Genomic DNA, 14,966 nt, shown 5'->3' on the forward strand with positions numbered 1-14,966 from the left:
TGAATGCACCAAGCAGATTCAGAAGGATGTAGGTTGCAGTAGGTACTGGGAGATGAAGAAGCTTGTGCAGGATGAGTAGCATGGAGAGCTGCATCAAACCAGTCTCAGGACTGAGGACAACGACAACGACGACGACAACAACTGTATAACCTCCAGTGCTGCGATGACCTATTGTTCATCAGTATACAACTTACAGAATTCTAATCTTTGGCATGAATATATTTCCAACATCCTTCAAATGGACTGTGCTCAATAGGTCTAACAAATTGTATTTACACGATGCTGATGAGACGTGGAACATGGAACCAACAACTAATTTTGCAAGATCTATCAGCCATTTTACTTTGTACAAGCAGTAAGTATGCAGCTGCTCCCATTACTTTTCTTAGATTCAATAGTAGCAAAACGCTAACAATGAAATGAATTAAAACAGTGCCATGCAACATTAATTGTTTATGCAATTTTGTATTTTTTTCAAATTTATTGTCTGTAAATGAGTCCTTTCATTCAGTAGTGAAGCATGTACCAAAACAAACCTCTACTGGCATAAGTCAAATCAAGAAATCTACACTAAAATCCTGCACAAAGCTAACAATAACCTTTCTATTGACAAGGGGAAAGCAAGAAACTTGGCACTTGTTCATGTCACATGAAAACCAAGCCAAATCTCTGGTAGTCTAATGAATTATTCATGTATTTACCTAAACGAATTAAGTAAGACAACAGGAGACCGATATAAAGTCATTAAATATTGATCAGGTCCAATGTTTTGTTAGTGCATTATCTGTTTTGTAGGGGAACAGTTTTAGAAATACTCTTCAATAATTATGTTCTGGGCATATTCAACATTCAGAGTCTTAACAGGCATGATACTTTTACTGGGGCTAGTCAAACCTTTACTCTACACATACACATACAAAGAGCAGCTTTTCATGCAAATCTTGTTTATTGAAGATAGCCCTTCTCTCACTTCAGGAAAAAAGGCTATAATGAGCAGACTCATGCCATAAGAAAAATTTGTAATATGCTATCAGGTCATAAGAAGGAAATGAGAAGGAAACCTACTTGTCTCTGGGAGTTACTCTCAAAGGCCTAACATTGAAAGTCCCCATTTCTCGGTGTAATCCTACTCTACACCAGCCCATTTGGAGTCTTTCCTTATCATCCCATCAAGCATGTCTTCCCCCAGCCCAGGGGTCTGGGCAACTTCTCTTCGTTCTCTCCATTTCCTAAACCTCACCAGTTCTATCACCCCTCTTCCTTCCTCTTCAAGAGCCACTGGCTCCGGAAGATTGCATTTAAATACTCTTGTGTGTGCGTTCTCCTGCTGCTATTAGTGAGTACATTTTTATGCATCCAATTACATTAAATTTTCAAAAACTGATTATTTTCATTGATAATACTGTTAAGAGTATCATGTAATAGCAAATGGGAGTTGCACTACAATATGATGAACAATCACAGCCCAGTTACAGAATTTCCCTACAGAAATTGCTGAAGAATGTAGACAGACAGGCAAAAGCCACACATTACGTAGGAAGGATAGTGTGTTCTTGGAATAAAATTAGATATGTTGCCAGAGATGAAACAAGCATCAAACCAGAAGTTGGGTTATCAACATATTACATTGCACAACTGGTATGGATATGAATGCTTACACTTCATCAGTTTGTGATAGAGATCAGAACAAGTCATTAACATAAGCAGCTGTGGTTATCTAGATGGTAATCAATTTAAATAATTACAGTGATCATGACTTCTCAATGAGATTATATCTCCTCTTGTACAGTATTAAATATTTACTGAAGGAGAATGAAACTGTTAGTTATCCACTACAAATGCTATCAGTAGCTGGGAAGGTAAATCAAAACTTTATTGGGCACAGGCGAGTACAAAGAACTTTTACTATCTGGTGCTTATAGACACTTTTGTACCAAACAGGTACAGAAAACTGAATAAGTTATTAAATCAGTGAAGCATTAAGACCCACATGTATATGAAGACATTTCACAAACACACCTACAAATATTAATCACCTTTCAGATGCACACACTTCCCAAACTGACTAAAATACTTGTTAGTAAAACCACTTTACAATTAGGGAGAAAGAGATAATGTAGACCATTAAAGTTTTTGAGAAAGTTGTGTATAAAAGAGCACAAACACATCTCTGTAAGCGTGATTGGTTGTCAGACTCACAAAATGACTACAGGAAAAAAACAACTTATTCTGATGATGTAATACAATTGCAGTGCTAAATGATACCTTGAGGGACATGTAGATCATCTCTTGATTTAGCATTGTGTGTAGAGACAATGTTATGCCTTTGCATAAGTTGGGGCAATATGGGATCAGAGGAAAAGTTTCCTACTGGTTCCTTTTGCATCCAGAAAATATGAAGCAGAATGCTGTAATACATATTAAGAAATGACAAAAATGTTTGAACCCAGTTGGAATGCTGTACAGTTGAGATGCAAGAAGGTTCTATTTTATGTACAGTGCTTTCCTTGACATATATAATTTATCTGCTGCTAGACATAAGACATGGTTAAAACACCTGTACGCAGCAGTGTCATTGGGTGGTGGTGGTTAGTGTTTAACGTCCCGTCGACAACAAGGTCATTAGAGACGGAGCGCAAGCTCGGGTTTGGGAAGGAAATCGGCCATGCCCTTGCAAAGGAACCATCCTGGCATTTGCCTGAAACGATTTAGGGAAATCACGGAAAACCTAAATCAGGATGGCTGGAGACGGGATTGAACCGTCGTCCTCCTGAATGCGAGTCCAGTGTGCTAACCACTGCGCCACCTTGCCCGGTAGTGTCATTGGGAAAGACACAGAATTTAGAATAGATGATTTAGCAAGTGCATAGCACCAGCTTCAAGTCCAGTGAGAAAAAATTATTGACTAACTGCACCAAAACACAGTGCATAAAGTTTTCAGCAAAGAACTCACAAAAATATGAAATTATTATCACACAATGATCAAATAATTTGTAAAGTACAACATTTTGAATTCTTAGAATGGAGAAGGTAGATGAAAAACATTCTTGGAAGTGCATGGAAATGAACATCCTATCCATAATCCTCCTCCTCCCCACCCAAATGGTATTGTGTTATCTACTTGATCTATATAATATCTGTCTATCACCACACCACATCGTGACCCCCCCCCCCCTCCTCCACCTTTTGAAGTCTCAGATGTAAGACCTGCCCAATACACTCACGCAGTGCTCCACTCCTGTCACAGGATTATTCTATTCAATCAGAAGCGAAGCCACATGCCAAAGCAGTTATATCATGCACCACCTCTGCTACAATTTATGGCATTTTATGATAGTATTCTCAATAATCAATTGTCCACCTGAATGGATGACCACTACCATACCGTGGCCAATAGCAGAGCTGACCATCAAGTGAGAGAACATACTGCTGAGTACAGCATGTTCAATTTCAATCCCTGCTCCACAACCTGTGCTATCTAGGCCCTCCCCTTGGGTACCATTTTCTCTGAATTGTCGATATGGGTATTGTCCTTGTGACACATCCTTCCATCTCAAACAATCTTCCTAGCTTCAATCTCTGCTAGCTCCTGCCCTAGGATCCTAACTTCACTCATCCTTCACTCAAACCATCCTCTCTGCAGTCTCCCTCTTCCTCCACTCTATCTCCAACTCCCAATCCATTCCTCCACATCACTGTGTGTTATAGCATAAAGTCAAGTGCTGGAATGGCAGTCTGAAACAATAGAGCAGAGAGGGCTGTGAAGAAGACATCAGCCAACTACAAGCTGACCGACCCCTCTCCATGATGACAATGCAACAAAAGCGACCTCTAGGAGATGATGATGATTAGGATGTTTGGTTTGTGGGGCACTGAACTGCACAGTCATCAGCACCCGTATGAAGTCCCAATTTTTACATAGTCCATTTCCTTTTCACAACCCAATCTAGTCACTCTCAAAAATGATGATGATGAAATGATGAGGACAACATAAAAACCCAGTCACTGGGCAGGAAAAAAAAAATCCCCAACCTGGCCGGGAGTCTAACCCGCGTCCCCGTGATCCAGTCTGGCAGAGAGGACATAGACGCCGCAGCAACTGGTTGTGGCCCAGTTCTGCAGTAGTGTCAAGATTGGCAACCTGGATAGAAGCATCCACTGTAGTACTTTGCTTGTATTGAAACTGTTACACTGAAGGACATTGATTATATTGTATGTTGCCCTTTGCTTGCAATACATCTATGTCTTTCCTGAAGGTAAGTATTGTCATTGACTCATTTCGGAATAAAACTCTTTAATATGATTTGCTCGAATTGTTGTCTAGTGATCTGAGAAAGCATGTTTCCTAGACACCCCGTATTTGATGAGTAGACAGGATACAACATGTGCACATGCCTTTGTACTCTACAGCTTTGAAGAATTCCTCTGAAAGCTTGCAACATTCTCAGTGCTTATTGATGGGTCAGTTCCTCAACTATTCAGTCACTTGTTGCCTTAATTCCTTAAAACAGTTAACACTGACAGATTAGAAAGTAATGCTTTTCAATATTGTACACAGTAATGTTCAAATACTTTTGCTGCATTCCCACAACAACAGACTGATGGCTGTCTATCAGAAACCATGTCAAGTTCCAGCAGTCATGTTATGACAATGTGCTGGAAAACAATTCTGAATACCCTATCAGTGAAATAGTTCCTTGATAAGATGAAGAGACAGATTTATAGGAGTCATGTGAATTGTTCTAATCAATATGAACTGTTGTAGTGATTCACATAGGTGATCCCGATCATTGTCCTTACACCTTTGACCTACTGCCAACTTACTGAAGAAGGCAGTTCGCAACTGTTCCATTACTCAGTGTATCAACATCAAGTTTTCATATTTCTGCTGTTTAGAAAGTGATGTCTTGGTGTGTCCATGAAGTTAATATTTGACTAAGCTTGGTGATAAAACTGAAAGGTAGAGGAAGTGTGTAAAAGTCCTGACCACAGTGAATCAATTCAGCTGCATATGCAATAAATTATATCTGTGGGAGTTTCTGGTACTTGACTGAAATGTGGTACTCGAAGTTTTTAGTAATAACTACTAGAGACAATATAAAATACTGAACAAAGAGAAACTGAGAGAACACAGAGACTTAAAACCTAGAATTAACATGAGACATGTAACACAGAGAAAAAGTAATAGAAGGAAAATGGCACAACTGTAAGTGTGGAAAGGATGTCATAAGTTATAAAACTGTTCTAACAATATACTGCATATCTAAATAGATCAACAGAAACTTTTCCATCACCTGCCTGCCTGTTAATTTGAAAAGGCATAGATACAATGTGAGCAGGGATGAAAAAACTCTGTGGGAAATATATAAATAAATACTGTGCAATTGAAACAAAATTAAGCCAGTCTGTTCAAAAATCAACAACTGTTAAATCACTGCTTGGTAAAATTCAATATAATGTTGTTCTATCCTGTGGGCTGTAACATTCTTGCATCTTCTTTGGTATGCTGTCCACAAGGTAGTGGAGACATTGCTGCTCAAGTCTGTGCTATTTTTTGAATGTTGTTCTCCTGAGACCACCCAGTGTGTGACAGTTTCAACTGTCACAAAGCATGCCTGATCATGTTCCTGTCTACTGACAATGCAGGTCATTCCATTCATTTGATACCTACCTCCTGGAGGAAGTATTTTACAAGGTGGGTGTGGTGTGCTAATGCATTATTGCCTTGAAGGATGAACAACAGCCAAGAAGTATACAGTAATGTTGCACAATAGACTGTAGGGTCTTGTTTCAATACTGAAAAGCCCTCAAATCCCACTTTAGAGAGATGATGAGTTGGCAGACTTGAGATGTGCATTAGTATTTGGCCATCTATACACTATTCTATGACAACCAACAAGCATCAGACACACCCTGCACTCTTCATTGAAGAGAATATGATGCTATTAATCCAGGCTCTATTCCTTGTGTTCCCTAACTCACCTTCATGCATCATCGTGGTGAGATGGGGTTGTACTTTTGTTTGTGATGGATGCCCAGAAGTCAAACAGATCACTTGAAAGGGGCTGCATACCGTTTGGGTTAGCACATCCCTACTAGTTGCTGCCAAAATAGCAGGTGCAGTTCTGTTATATTCCATAATTTGTAAATAGTTATCAGCTACGGTTCTTGGCCGAAGGTGACCCTTGCTGGTAATCTTCCTTTGCATAAAGTGACAGTATGGGCACAGCTAAGCTTGGAACAGTACTCTGATAAGAAGAAAGTGCGAAACAGGATTGCTGAAGTAAGTTCAGTGTGCACTCTGAGTGCTCTAGAGCACAGCAGTATGCATCATTCTAAAAAAAAATGTTCACAGCTGTAACTGTAACTCTGACTAGGTTCAAATTATGTGTAAATATACATTTTATTAAGATGAAACATTGCCAATTGTTGGATTTCCTCATTCGTGTCTTGCTTACGAAGGTGATAGGACTGTACAAGGCGTGTTCAATAAGTAATGCAAAATTTTTTTCCTTGGCCAACTTTGGTTGAAAAAATGTGGAATATGTTGTGGGGTATCACAGAATACTCCTGCTTCAGCCCCTATAATTTCATGAAGTTCAGATATGTGGTGTCAATAAGTGTGGTCTTCAAATTCGCATTTGTAACGAAGGTGCATTCCGAAGTGCAGAGCTGTCATTGGGCTGCTTCTGGCAAAAAACTAGAGCACATAGATATTCATAGATGCCTGCAGAATGTCTACATAGATCTGGCAGTGAAGAAAAGTACGGTGAATTATTTGGCGAGTAATCTGATCACCCCAGTGAAGTCACACAAACCTTACTGATATCCCTTGTGCCAGCTGGCCACACAGGGCTGTGACTCCTGCAATGCTGGACACACTCATTTGACGTGATCAACAAATCACAATTGAACACTTCACTGCTCAAATGGACATCTCTGTTGGCAATGCTGACACACTTGTCTACCAGTTAGGGTATTTAAAGGTGTGTGCGCACTGAGTTCCTCACCATCTAGCAGAAGACCATAATGAGCAACAAAGGACCATCTGTGCAAAATAACTTGTGTGTTAAGAGGCTGATGAAGAAACTTTTTTTTGCCAAACATTGTTACAGGTGATGAAAAATGGGTTCATTACTTTGAACTGGTAACAAAATAATGATCCATGGAGTGGTGCCACACCACTTCTCGTCTGAAGGGAAAGGTCAAAGTCGCACGAAGGGTTTATTCTGTTTGATGTTCTGCCTGATAGTGCAACGACCAATTCTGAAGTGTATTGCACTACACTCACAAAACTGAAGAAATGATTTCAGCGAGTTTGCCGCAGCAACAATGGCAAATGAAATTCTCTTTCTTGATGTCAATGCAAGACCTCACACAATTCTGTGCATCTGAGATGAGCTCACAAAATTTCACCTGACTATTCTTCCTCATCCACCATACAGCCCAGTTTCGCACCTTCCAACTTCCGTCTGTTTGGCACAATGAAGGATATCTTGCACAATGAACATTATGTAGGTCATGGGGAGGTTATCAATGTGGCAAGACTTTGGCTCTGACATTGACCAGTAGGGCGGTACCACATAGGCATACAGGGCCTCCTAGAAAGGTGACCTAAGGCAGTCACCTTGAATGGAGATTATGTTGAAAAATAGGGTTTTGTAGTCAACAGAGAGTGAAATAATATAATGTATTGTAATCCTGGATAAAACCAGCCTGCTTTCGGGGAAAAAAAAATTGTGTGTTGTATTAGTTACTGTGTGTCCCTTGGGTATACATGTTTCACTTTAATCTTGCCAAAGAGGGAAATTCTCCTTGGCACTGGTGCTGTAAATAAAGAAATAAAGAAAATGGGAGACCATAAACAGTGACAATACTGACAATTTAGTATAATAGCAAGGCACAATTTTTCAAATGGTCAATAACACAAACCAGACAACTGCGAGGCAGAAGGAAATGGCTGCTTTGCCACTTCCCATACCTGCCACAGGCATTCTTCTTATCAGCCTACTATACACAAGCTGCTGCAACCTGTTTGTTTGGAGACACAGTGCATCCTACTGCGTGCAGGTTTACTTTTACTTCTGTTAAACAGCTAGCTGTCTGTCACAATTTCCAATGTCGAAATACACTGCTTAAAGCAATTAGAGGGACAATAATTTGATCGAGTGTACCATAAACACAGGCCATGATTAAGATACATACTATTGCTCTTAGTCTTCTGACGTGTTTTATTAACGGGAACAAACCTCTTGAATACATTTGAAAGCAGTGACTTAGTAGCAGTATTCAACTGTATCATGTTATATCTAAGAGTGAAATGGATATGCAGTGTCTCATACTGCAATCTAGTGAGTAAGTTTTCATCAGTCAACATGAAGCCTGTGAGGCAGAAAGTGTTCAAGCAATGTCATTACTGCAGGAAGGATGAACTACCCGTGCAGTGTCTAGAAGTCTTGATGTGGTTTCACCTATTGTCGGGACTGCTTTGAAATCATTTTGTGAAACTAGTACATAGGAGATGAGTAAGAAAAGTGATGTGACTCATTTTTTTTATCCACAAAAGTTTCTATTTTTTTTCAAACAACAATATGGTTACCTTCAAAGTAGTTCCCTTAGGTAATTATATACTAGCAGAATCATTGATCCAGGCTTGGGAGCAGCACTGAAAAGCTTCGACTGTCAGGCTCTCTAACATGTCATTCACATTCTCTTCAGTGTTCTCCAGAATCCTAAATTACGTCCTTCTAAAACACATCTCACTTTTGGCACAAGAAAAAAGCCACAAGGGCTCAGATCAGGTGAATTGGGGGAGGGGGGAGAGGGGGAGGCTGTGTAACAACAGGAATGCTGTTTTGAGATAAAAAATTCTGTGATGGAAGTGGCCGAGTGATGTGGGGTGTTGTCATGATGGAGCATCCAACTTGTCAGCAATGTCCAGTCTTGCTCGATTCATCCTTTTCCTGAGTATTTCAAAAAACAAGCCACAAATCATCCTTATTGTTAAACGTCCATCTGATCTCTCAAGAGTATGCACACATTTAACACTCATCTGTTTTTGAAGCTGAAGGTTCATGTTCAATGTGTTCTTGGCCTTCCAAAAATGATTTGTGCAAGCAAAAATACTTGTCCTCTTGATATGGAATGTTCCCCACAGGCCTGTTTCAACTTTTTAAAGGTCACACTCACGGATTTCCCAAGTTTAACACATTAACTTGATTGCATAATGTTGCTCTAAATTCCACTCTTCCATTTTTGTAACACACAATAAAAACACAGCTTCACTGACACACTCAAAAATCATTTGATGGCTGTATGGAGCTGAAACTCTGACTGAGCATCTGTGATGAACACACTGGTCTACAAAAGCAGAACAACACAGCACTGCCAGATCTCCTGCAGTGTTGTCAGTCTCATTATTTTTCTAATACCCAAGGGAGCCAGGGCAAAGGAGAAAACAAAAAATTGGCCAGAGATGACTGATACGTGGTTAATTATTCTCTCTACCAGTGCACAAAATGGTATAAGAGCAATGACTGGTTCAGTGTCCATGACCAAACAACATGCAACAGACTATGAGAGGAAGGTTGAAGACCAAGAACAACTCATCATGGCCCTCGATTAACTGCTCGGAACATGAGAGACTGACTTTTATTTGCTGAGGAGCAAAGACCCTGGGAGTTGTATCACTGGTGGTATGTATTGTTTAGAGATGAGTCCCGTTTTTGTCTAACAAAGTGCAATGGACATTCACATGTATAATGTCATTTTGGTGAATGTTATAATGAAGCAGCAGTCCAGGAAATGGACAGATCTGGCTGTGGCACAGTAACGGTGTGTGATGGCATCACAACTAATGGTCAACTGGACTTCCAGATACTCATATTCTGGAAAGACAACTTTGAGCCCTTCTTGCAGCATTTCAGACTCTGTAACAGCTTGCAGAGGTCTTTATTAAGGAGTGGGAAAAAATTGCACAAGGAAATATTTGCAGATCCATCAGGAATATGCCTCAAAGATATGTGGCAGTAACGGAGAGCCTTCTGGATACTGAAATGTTTCTTTTTGTGCCATTATGAGCCTGAAGTGGAGGAGTTCTGACTTTGGTTTATGACACTGTGTTGAATTTATGGTAACAGCACCAACATTTATGATGAGAAGATTAGATTAGCAATGTAGGAAAAAACAGATTGCTACTTATCATAAAGAAGACGCATCAAGTTGCAGACATGTAAGATTAACAGGTACTCACTTGTAGCTTTTGGCCTCAGCCTTCATAAGGAAGCAGCAATCTGGAAAGGGTGGAGCAGGGGAAGGGATAGTAGTGTATGGGTGGCTGGTGGGACTATACTCCAACCAGTTCAGTGCCAGGAGGTTGCATTCCACGTGAGGTTGCATTCCGGCCCGCGATGCTGGAGTTGGGGATCGTGTGTGCCTGAGGTGTAGTTGCTTCGGTGTGTGTGTGTGTGTGTGTGTGTGTGTGTGTGTGTGTGTGTGTGTGTGTGTGTGTGTTTAAAAAAGGCTGCGGCTGAAAGCTACAGGAGTGTGTTTTAATCATGCCTGTCTGCAACTTGATGTGTCTTCTTTATGGTAATAGGCAATCTATCTTTTCCTACATTGTTGATATTCCTACCTGGAGTTTCTATTTTTGGAGATTAGATTAGATGTACTTTTCATTCGAAATGATCCATGGTGAGGATATCCCTGGGGATGTGGAAAATAGCAGAAATTAAGAGTACACAAAAGATATTTGCATAATAAGAACAGATACACTAATGAATCTTCCACAGACTTCAAATGAATTGGCTTCATAGATGAGGTAAAAAAAATTTAATAAATAATAAATAAATAATATTTAACAGCATTTATTTACAATGATCACATTACTGCACAAAATTTGTACAGAATTCAGATTGTATGCAATATTCACATTATGTGATATTATTAATAACATATGTATCAATTGGTTCAGCTTAGAAATTCATCAATGGAGTAGAAAGAGCTGGCCATCAGTAAATCCTCCGACTCTCCTGAAACTGAACTTTATTATTAATTGAACTTTTTATGGTTGCTGGCATGCATGTTCTGAAAACGGATATTGCTGAACACTGATCATCTTTCTGGGCCAAAGCGACTTTAAATCTTTGTGTAAGTTATTTCTAGTACTGAATCCATGCACTGAGGTGTTGGTCTGAAATATATATTTTTTATTGACATATATCATTAAGGAATAAATATATTGGGAAGCAGTAGTATATCCAGTTTTTTAAACAGCCCTCTGCAGGATGTTCTTGAGTTCACACTACAGATAATTTGTATTGCACATTTTTGGCGTAAAAAAAACTTTAGCTTGGCTTGATGAGTTAACCCAGAAAAATAGACCCATGTGACATTAAGGAATGGAAGTCAGCATAGTATGCTAGCTTTTTAATTATATATCACCTAAGTCTGACAACAGTCACATAGCAAATACAGATTTGTTTAGGCACTTCAGCAGTTTTGCAGTATGCAACTCCCAGTTAAATTATTATCCAGCTGTAATCCCAAGAATATAACAGTGTCAAATTCTTGTATCTAGTTGTCACCATATTTTAGGCATTTCTTCTAAGTTCTGTATTGCATATATCATATTTTTTCAAAGTTTAGTGACACAATCGACTAGGAACCATTTATTAATGTCCTTAAACATTTCATTAGCTGATCATTCCAAGGCTATATTTGATATAATATTTATTGTAATGTTTGTATCATCTGCAAACAAACCAAACTTGGCATCTGGTAATTTTACCGATAAAAGGTCATTTATATACACAAGCAAAAGTGAGAGCCTTAAGTTGGAACCTTGGGGGACACGTTACTTGTTCCCAGTTGGTCAATAACTGATAGTTTAATAATGTCTCTTTCCTATTGATATCCTTTGTTTTCTGTCGGATATATATGATTTGGAACATTCCGCAGCATTTCCTGTAACATCATCATACTCTAATTTACTTAAAAGGATATTGTAAAATCCAGGATACAATGTAACAATTCAAAGAGAAGGATAGTTACAGCCAGAGATTATGGTTTTGTGTGTGTGTGTGTGTGGGGGGGGGGTTCTGATGAAGGCCTGTTTGGCAGAAAGCTTTGACTTTCTTTTGTTGTGCCTATCTGCAACTTAGTATCTCCACTATATGGTGAGTAGCAACTATCCTTCTCACAATATTGTCAAATTCAGAAATTCAGTGTAATCTGGATTTAGTTTCAGGGGAAAACAGTTTTCAAATAAGTTAAAAAGATTACTTTGAGCAGTTAGCATTGGGAAAGAGGCTTTCAATTAAAAAAAAAAAAAAACATACAATGCAAGCCCTGATGACAGTTCAACAACTTTTTTAGCAGTTTATAAATCAAGAAGTCTAAATAACACCACAGAAATGTGTAATACAGATGTATCTTGCACAGCTCCATCATGGAGAGACACACATCAATGATACAGTAAACTAGCATAATAGCAGGAAAACTGAAATTATTAACAGAAAAGTGAACAAAAAGCTGCTGAAACATGCAAGAGTTACCATATGTTATGAGGTTGCAACTATATGCTTGACAGAATCATAATCAATTATGTACACAATGTAAAAAGTGAATGCATAATTTAGTGTAAACTATTGACCCTGGAGAAAGATTGTAGTGGGTGAAATACAGAGAAATAGAAAGTGTGAGAACTGAAAAAGGCACTAGTGTATCAATTTGAGATATATATTAGATTAACTGATAAAGCTAAAGGATTACATAACGAATACAATCTACAATATTCACTACAATTACTCCTAAATGTAGAAATCAGATGAAATTAGTATGTTTAATAAAGATGGTGGTAACAGTTTTAGTTTGTTGGGAATGATGTACTTGCTTTCTCTCGCCATCCTTGGTGACATAGCTGCTGAGGTAGAAACCTTCAAGCTCACGAGAAAGACGTGATGTGAACCTGAGGCTGAGCGTATAATTAACTTTTTTTCGGAACTTATCCCTGGCTTCAAGGTATATTTGCTGACCGGCTGGATACTCCAGCAGACGGGAAATTGCCATACGATGGTTACGTCCACTGGAGTGAATGCTCTGTAACACAATCAGCTGGTGCACAAAGCACCATAGTACTCTGTAGCAGCAGGGCAAAAGATTATACTGAAGTTGAAGCAGAAAATAATTTAACTCTATTAGAAATGTTATGATGCTGTTTACTATTTTAAGTGGAAAATATAACAGGCAGTGGAATATTGGAGTCAACATACACATACAGCAGTCATAACAAATACACAAAATTAGTAACCAAAGGACACCTGTAGGCAAATTTATTCATCTGCATATGCATTTGAAGTAGCAGTGACATCAATGGTAAAAATAAATGTTACTGTACCAAGACTGCAAAATACTTTTTTTTTCATTTTGAAGGCAGACAAAACATATTACATAAATACTACTACAATGCTGTACAAATTAACACTGTCCTCACATTGTTGTTGTGGTCTTCAGTCCAGAGACTTGTTTGATGCAGCTCTCTATGTTACTCTATCCTGTGCAAGCCTCTTCATCTCCAAATATCTGCTACAAATTACATCCTTCTGAATCTGCTAAGCTTACTCATCTTTTGGTCTCCCTCTATGATTTTTACTCTTCACACTTCCCTCCATTACTAAATAGGTGATTCCTTGATGCCTCAGAACGTGTCCTACCAACCGATCTCTTCTTCTAGTCAAGTTGTGCCACAAATTCCTCTTCACCCCAGTTCTCTTCAGTACCTCCTCATTAGTTACATAATCTACCCATCTAATCCTCAGCATTCTTCTGTAGCACCATATTTTGGAAGCTTCTATTCTCCTCTTGTCTAAACTGTTTATTGTCTGTGTTTCACTTCCATACATGGCTACACTCCATACAAATACTTTCAGAAAAGACTTCAAGACACTTAAATCTAGACTCAATGTTAATAAATTTCTTTTTGTCAGAAATGCTTTCCTTGTCATAGCCAGTCTACTTTTTATATTCTCTCTACTCTGACCATCATCAGTTGCTGTGCTTCCCAAATAACAAAACTTAATTACTACTTTACATGTCTCATTTTCTAATCTAATACCCTCAGCATCACCTGATTTAATTCGACTACATTCCATTATCCTTGATTTGCTTTTGTGGATGTTTACCCAATATTCTCCTTTCAAGTCATTGTCCATTCCGTTCAGCTGCCCTATCAGGTCCTTTACTGCCTCGGAAAACCTCAAAGTTTTTATTTCTTCTCCCTGGATTTTAATTCATACTCCAAATTTTTCTTTTGTTTCCTTTACTGTTTGCTCAATATACAGATTGAATAACATTGGGGATAGGCTACAACCCTGTCTCACTCCCTTCTCAACCACTGCTTCCCTTTCATGTCCCTCAACTCTTAAGACTGCCAAATTTTACATAGTCTTTTACTCCCTGTATTTTACCCCTGCTACTCTCACTTTCAGAATCTGAAAGAGAGTATTCCAGTCAACACTGTCAAAAGCTTTCTCTAAGTCTACAAATGTTAGAAACATAGGTTTGCCTTTGCTTAACCTATCTTCTAAGTTAAGTTGTATGGTCACTATTGCCTCACATGTTCCAACATTTCTACGGATTTCAAACTAATCTTCCCCGAGGTTGGCTTCTACCAGTTTTTCCATTTGCCTGTAAAGAATTTGTGTTAATATTTTGCAATCATCACTTACTAAACTGATAGTTCGGCAATTTTTACAACTGTCAAAACCTGTTTTTTTTTGGTGATTGGAATTACTGTATTCTTCTTGAAGTCTGAGGGTATTTCGCCTATCTCATAAATGTTGCCCACCAGATGGGAGAGTTCTGTCATTGGTCTTTCAGTGCTCTGTCAAATTCTTCACACAGCATCTTATCTCCCATTTCATCTTCATCTACGTACTCTTCAATCTCCACAATATTGCCCTCCAGTA

At 38.8% G+C, this 14,966-nt stretch overlaps 1 protein-coding gene across 7 annotated transcripts in view; it reads right to left on the bottom strand.

Moving 5' to 3' along the window:
* The window catches only part of LOC126365777 (glutamyl aminopeptidase-like), a 790,794-nt gene that overhangs the window by 108,024 nt on the left and 667,804 nt on the right, over nt 1-14,966 (bottom strand). For 4 of the 7 annotated variants that reach the window (XM_050008333.1, XM_050008336.1, XM_050008335.1 and 1 more), the window contains one exon: nt 12,893-13,113. In XM_050008333.1, coding sequence (XP_049864290.1) covers nt 12,893-13,113 — 221 coding nt within the window. The remainder of the gene's footprint in view (nt 1-12,892; nt 13,114-14,966) is intronic. The other 3 variants (XM_050008334.1, XM_050008337.1, XM_050008339.1) reach the window with 1 other exon arrangement.

Source organism: Schistocerca gregaria, chromosome 4, assembly GCF_023897955.1.
Source record: "Schistocerca gregaria isolate iqSchGreg1 chromosome 4, iqSchGreg1.2, whole genome shotgun sequence".
Lineage (NCBI taxonomy): Eukaryota > Metazoa > Arthropoda > Insecta > Orthoptera > Acrididae > Schistocerca > Schistocerca gregaria.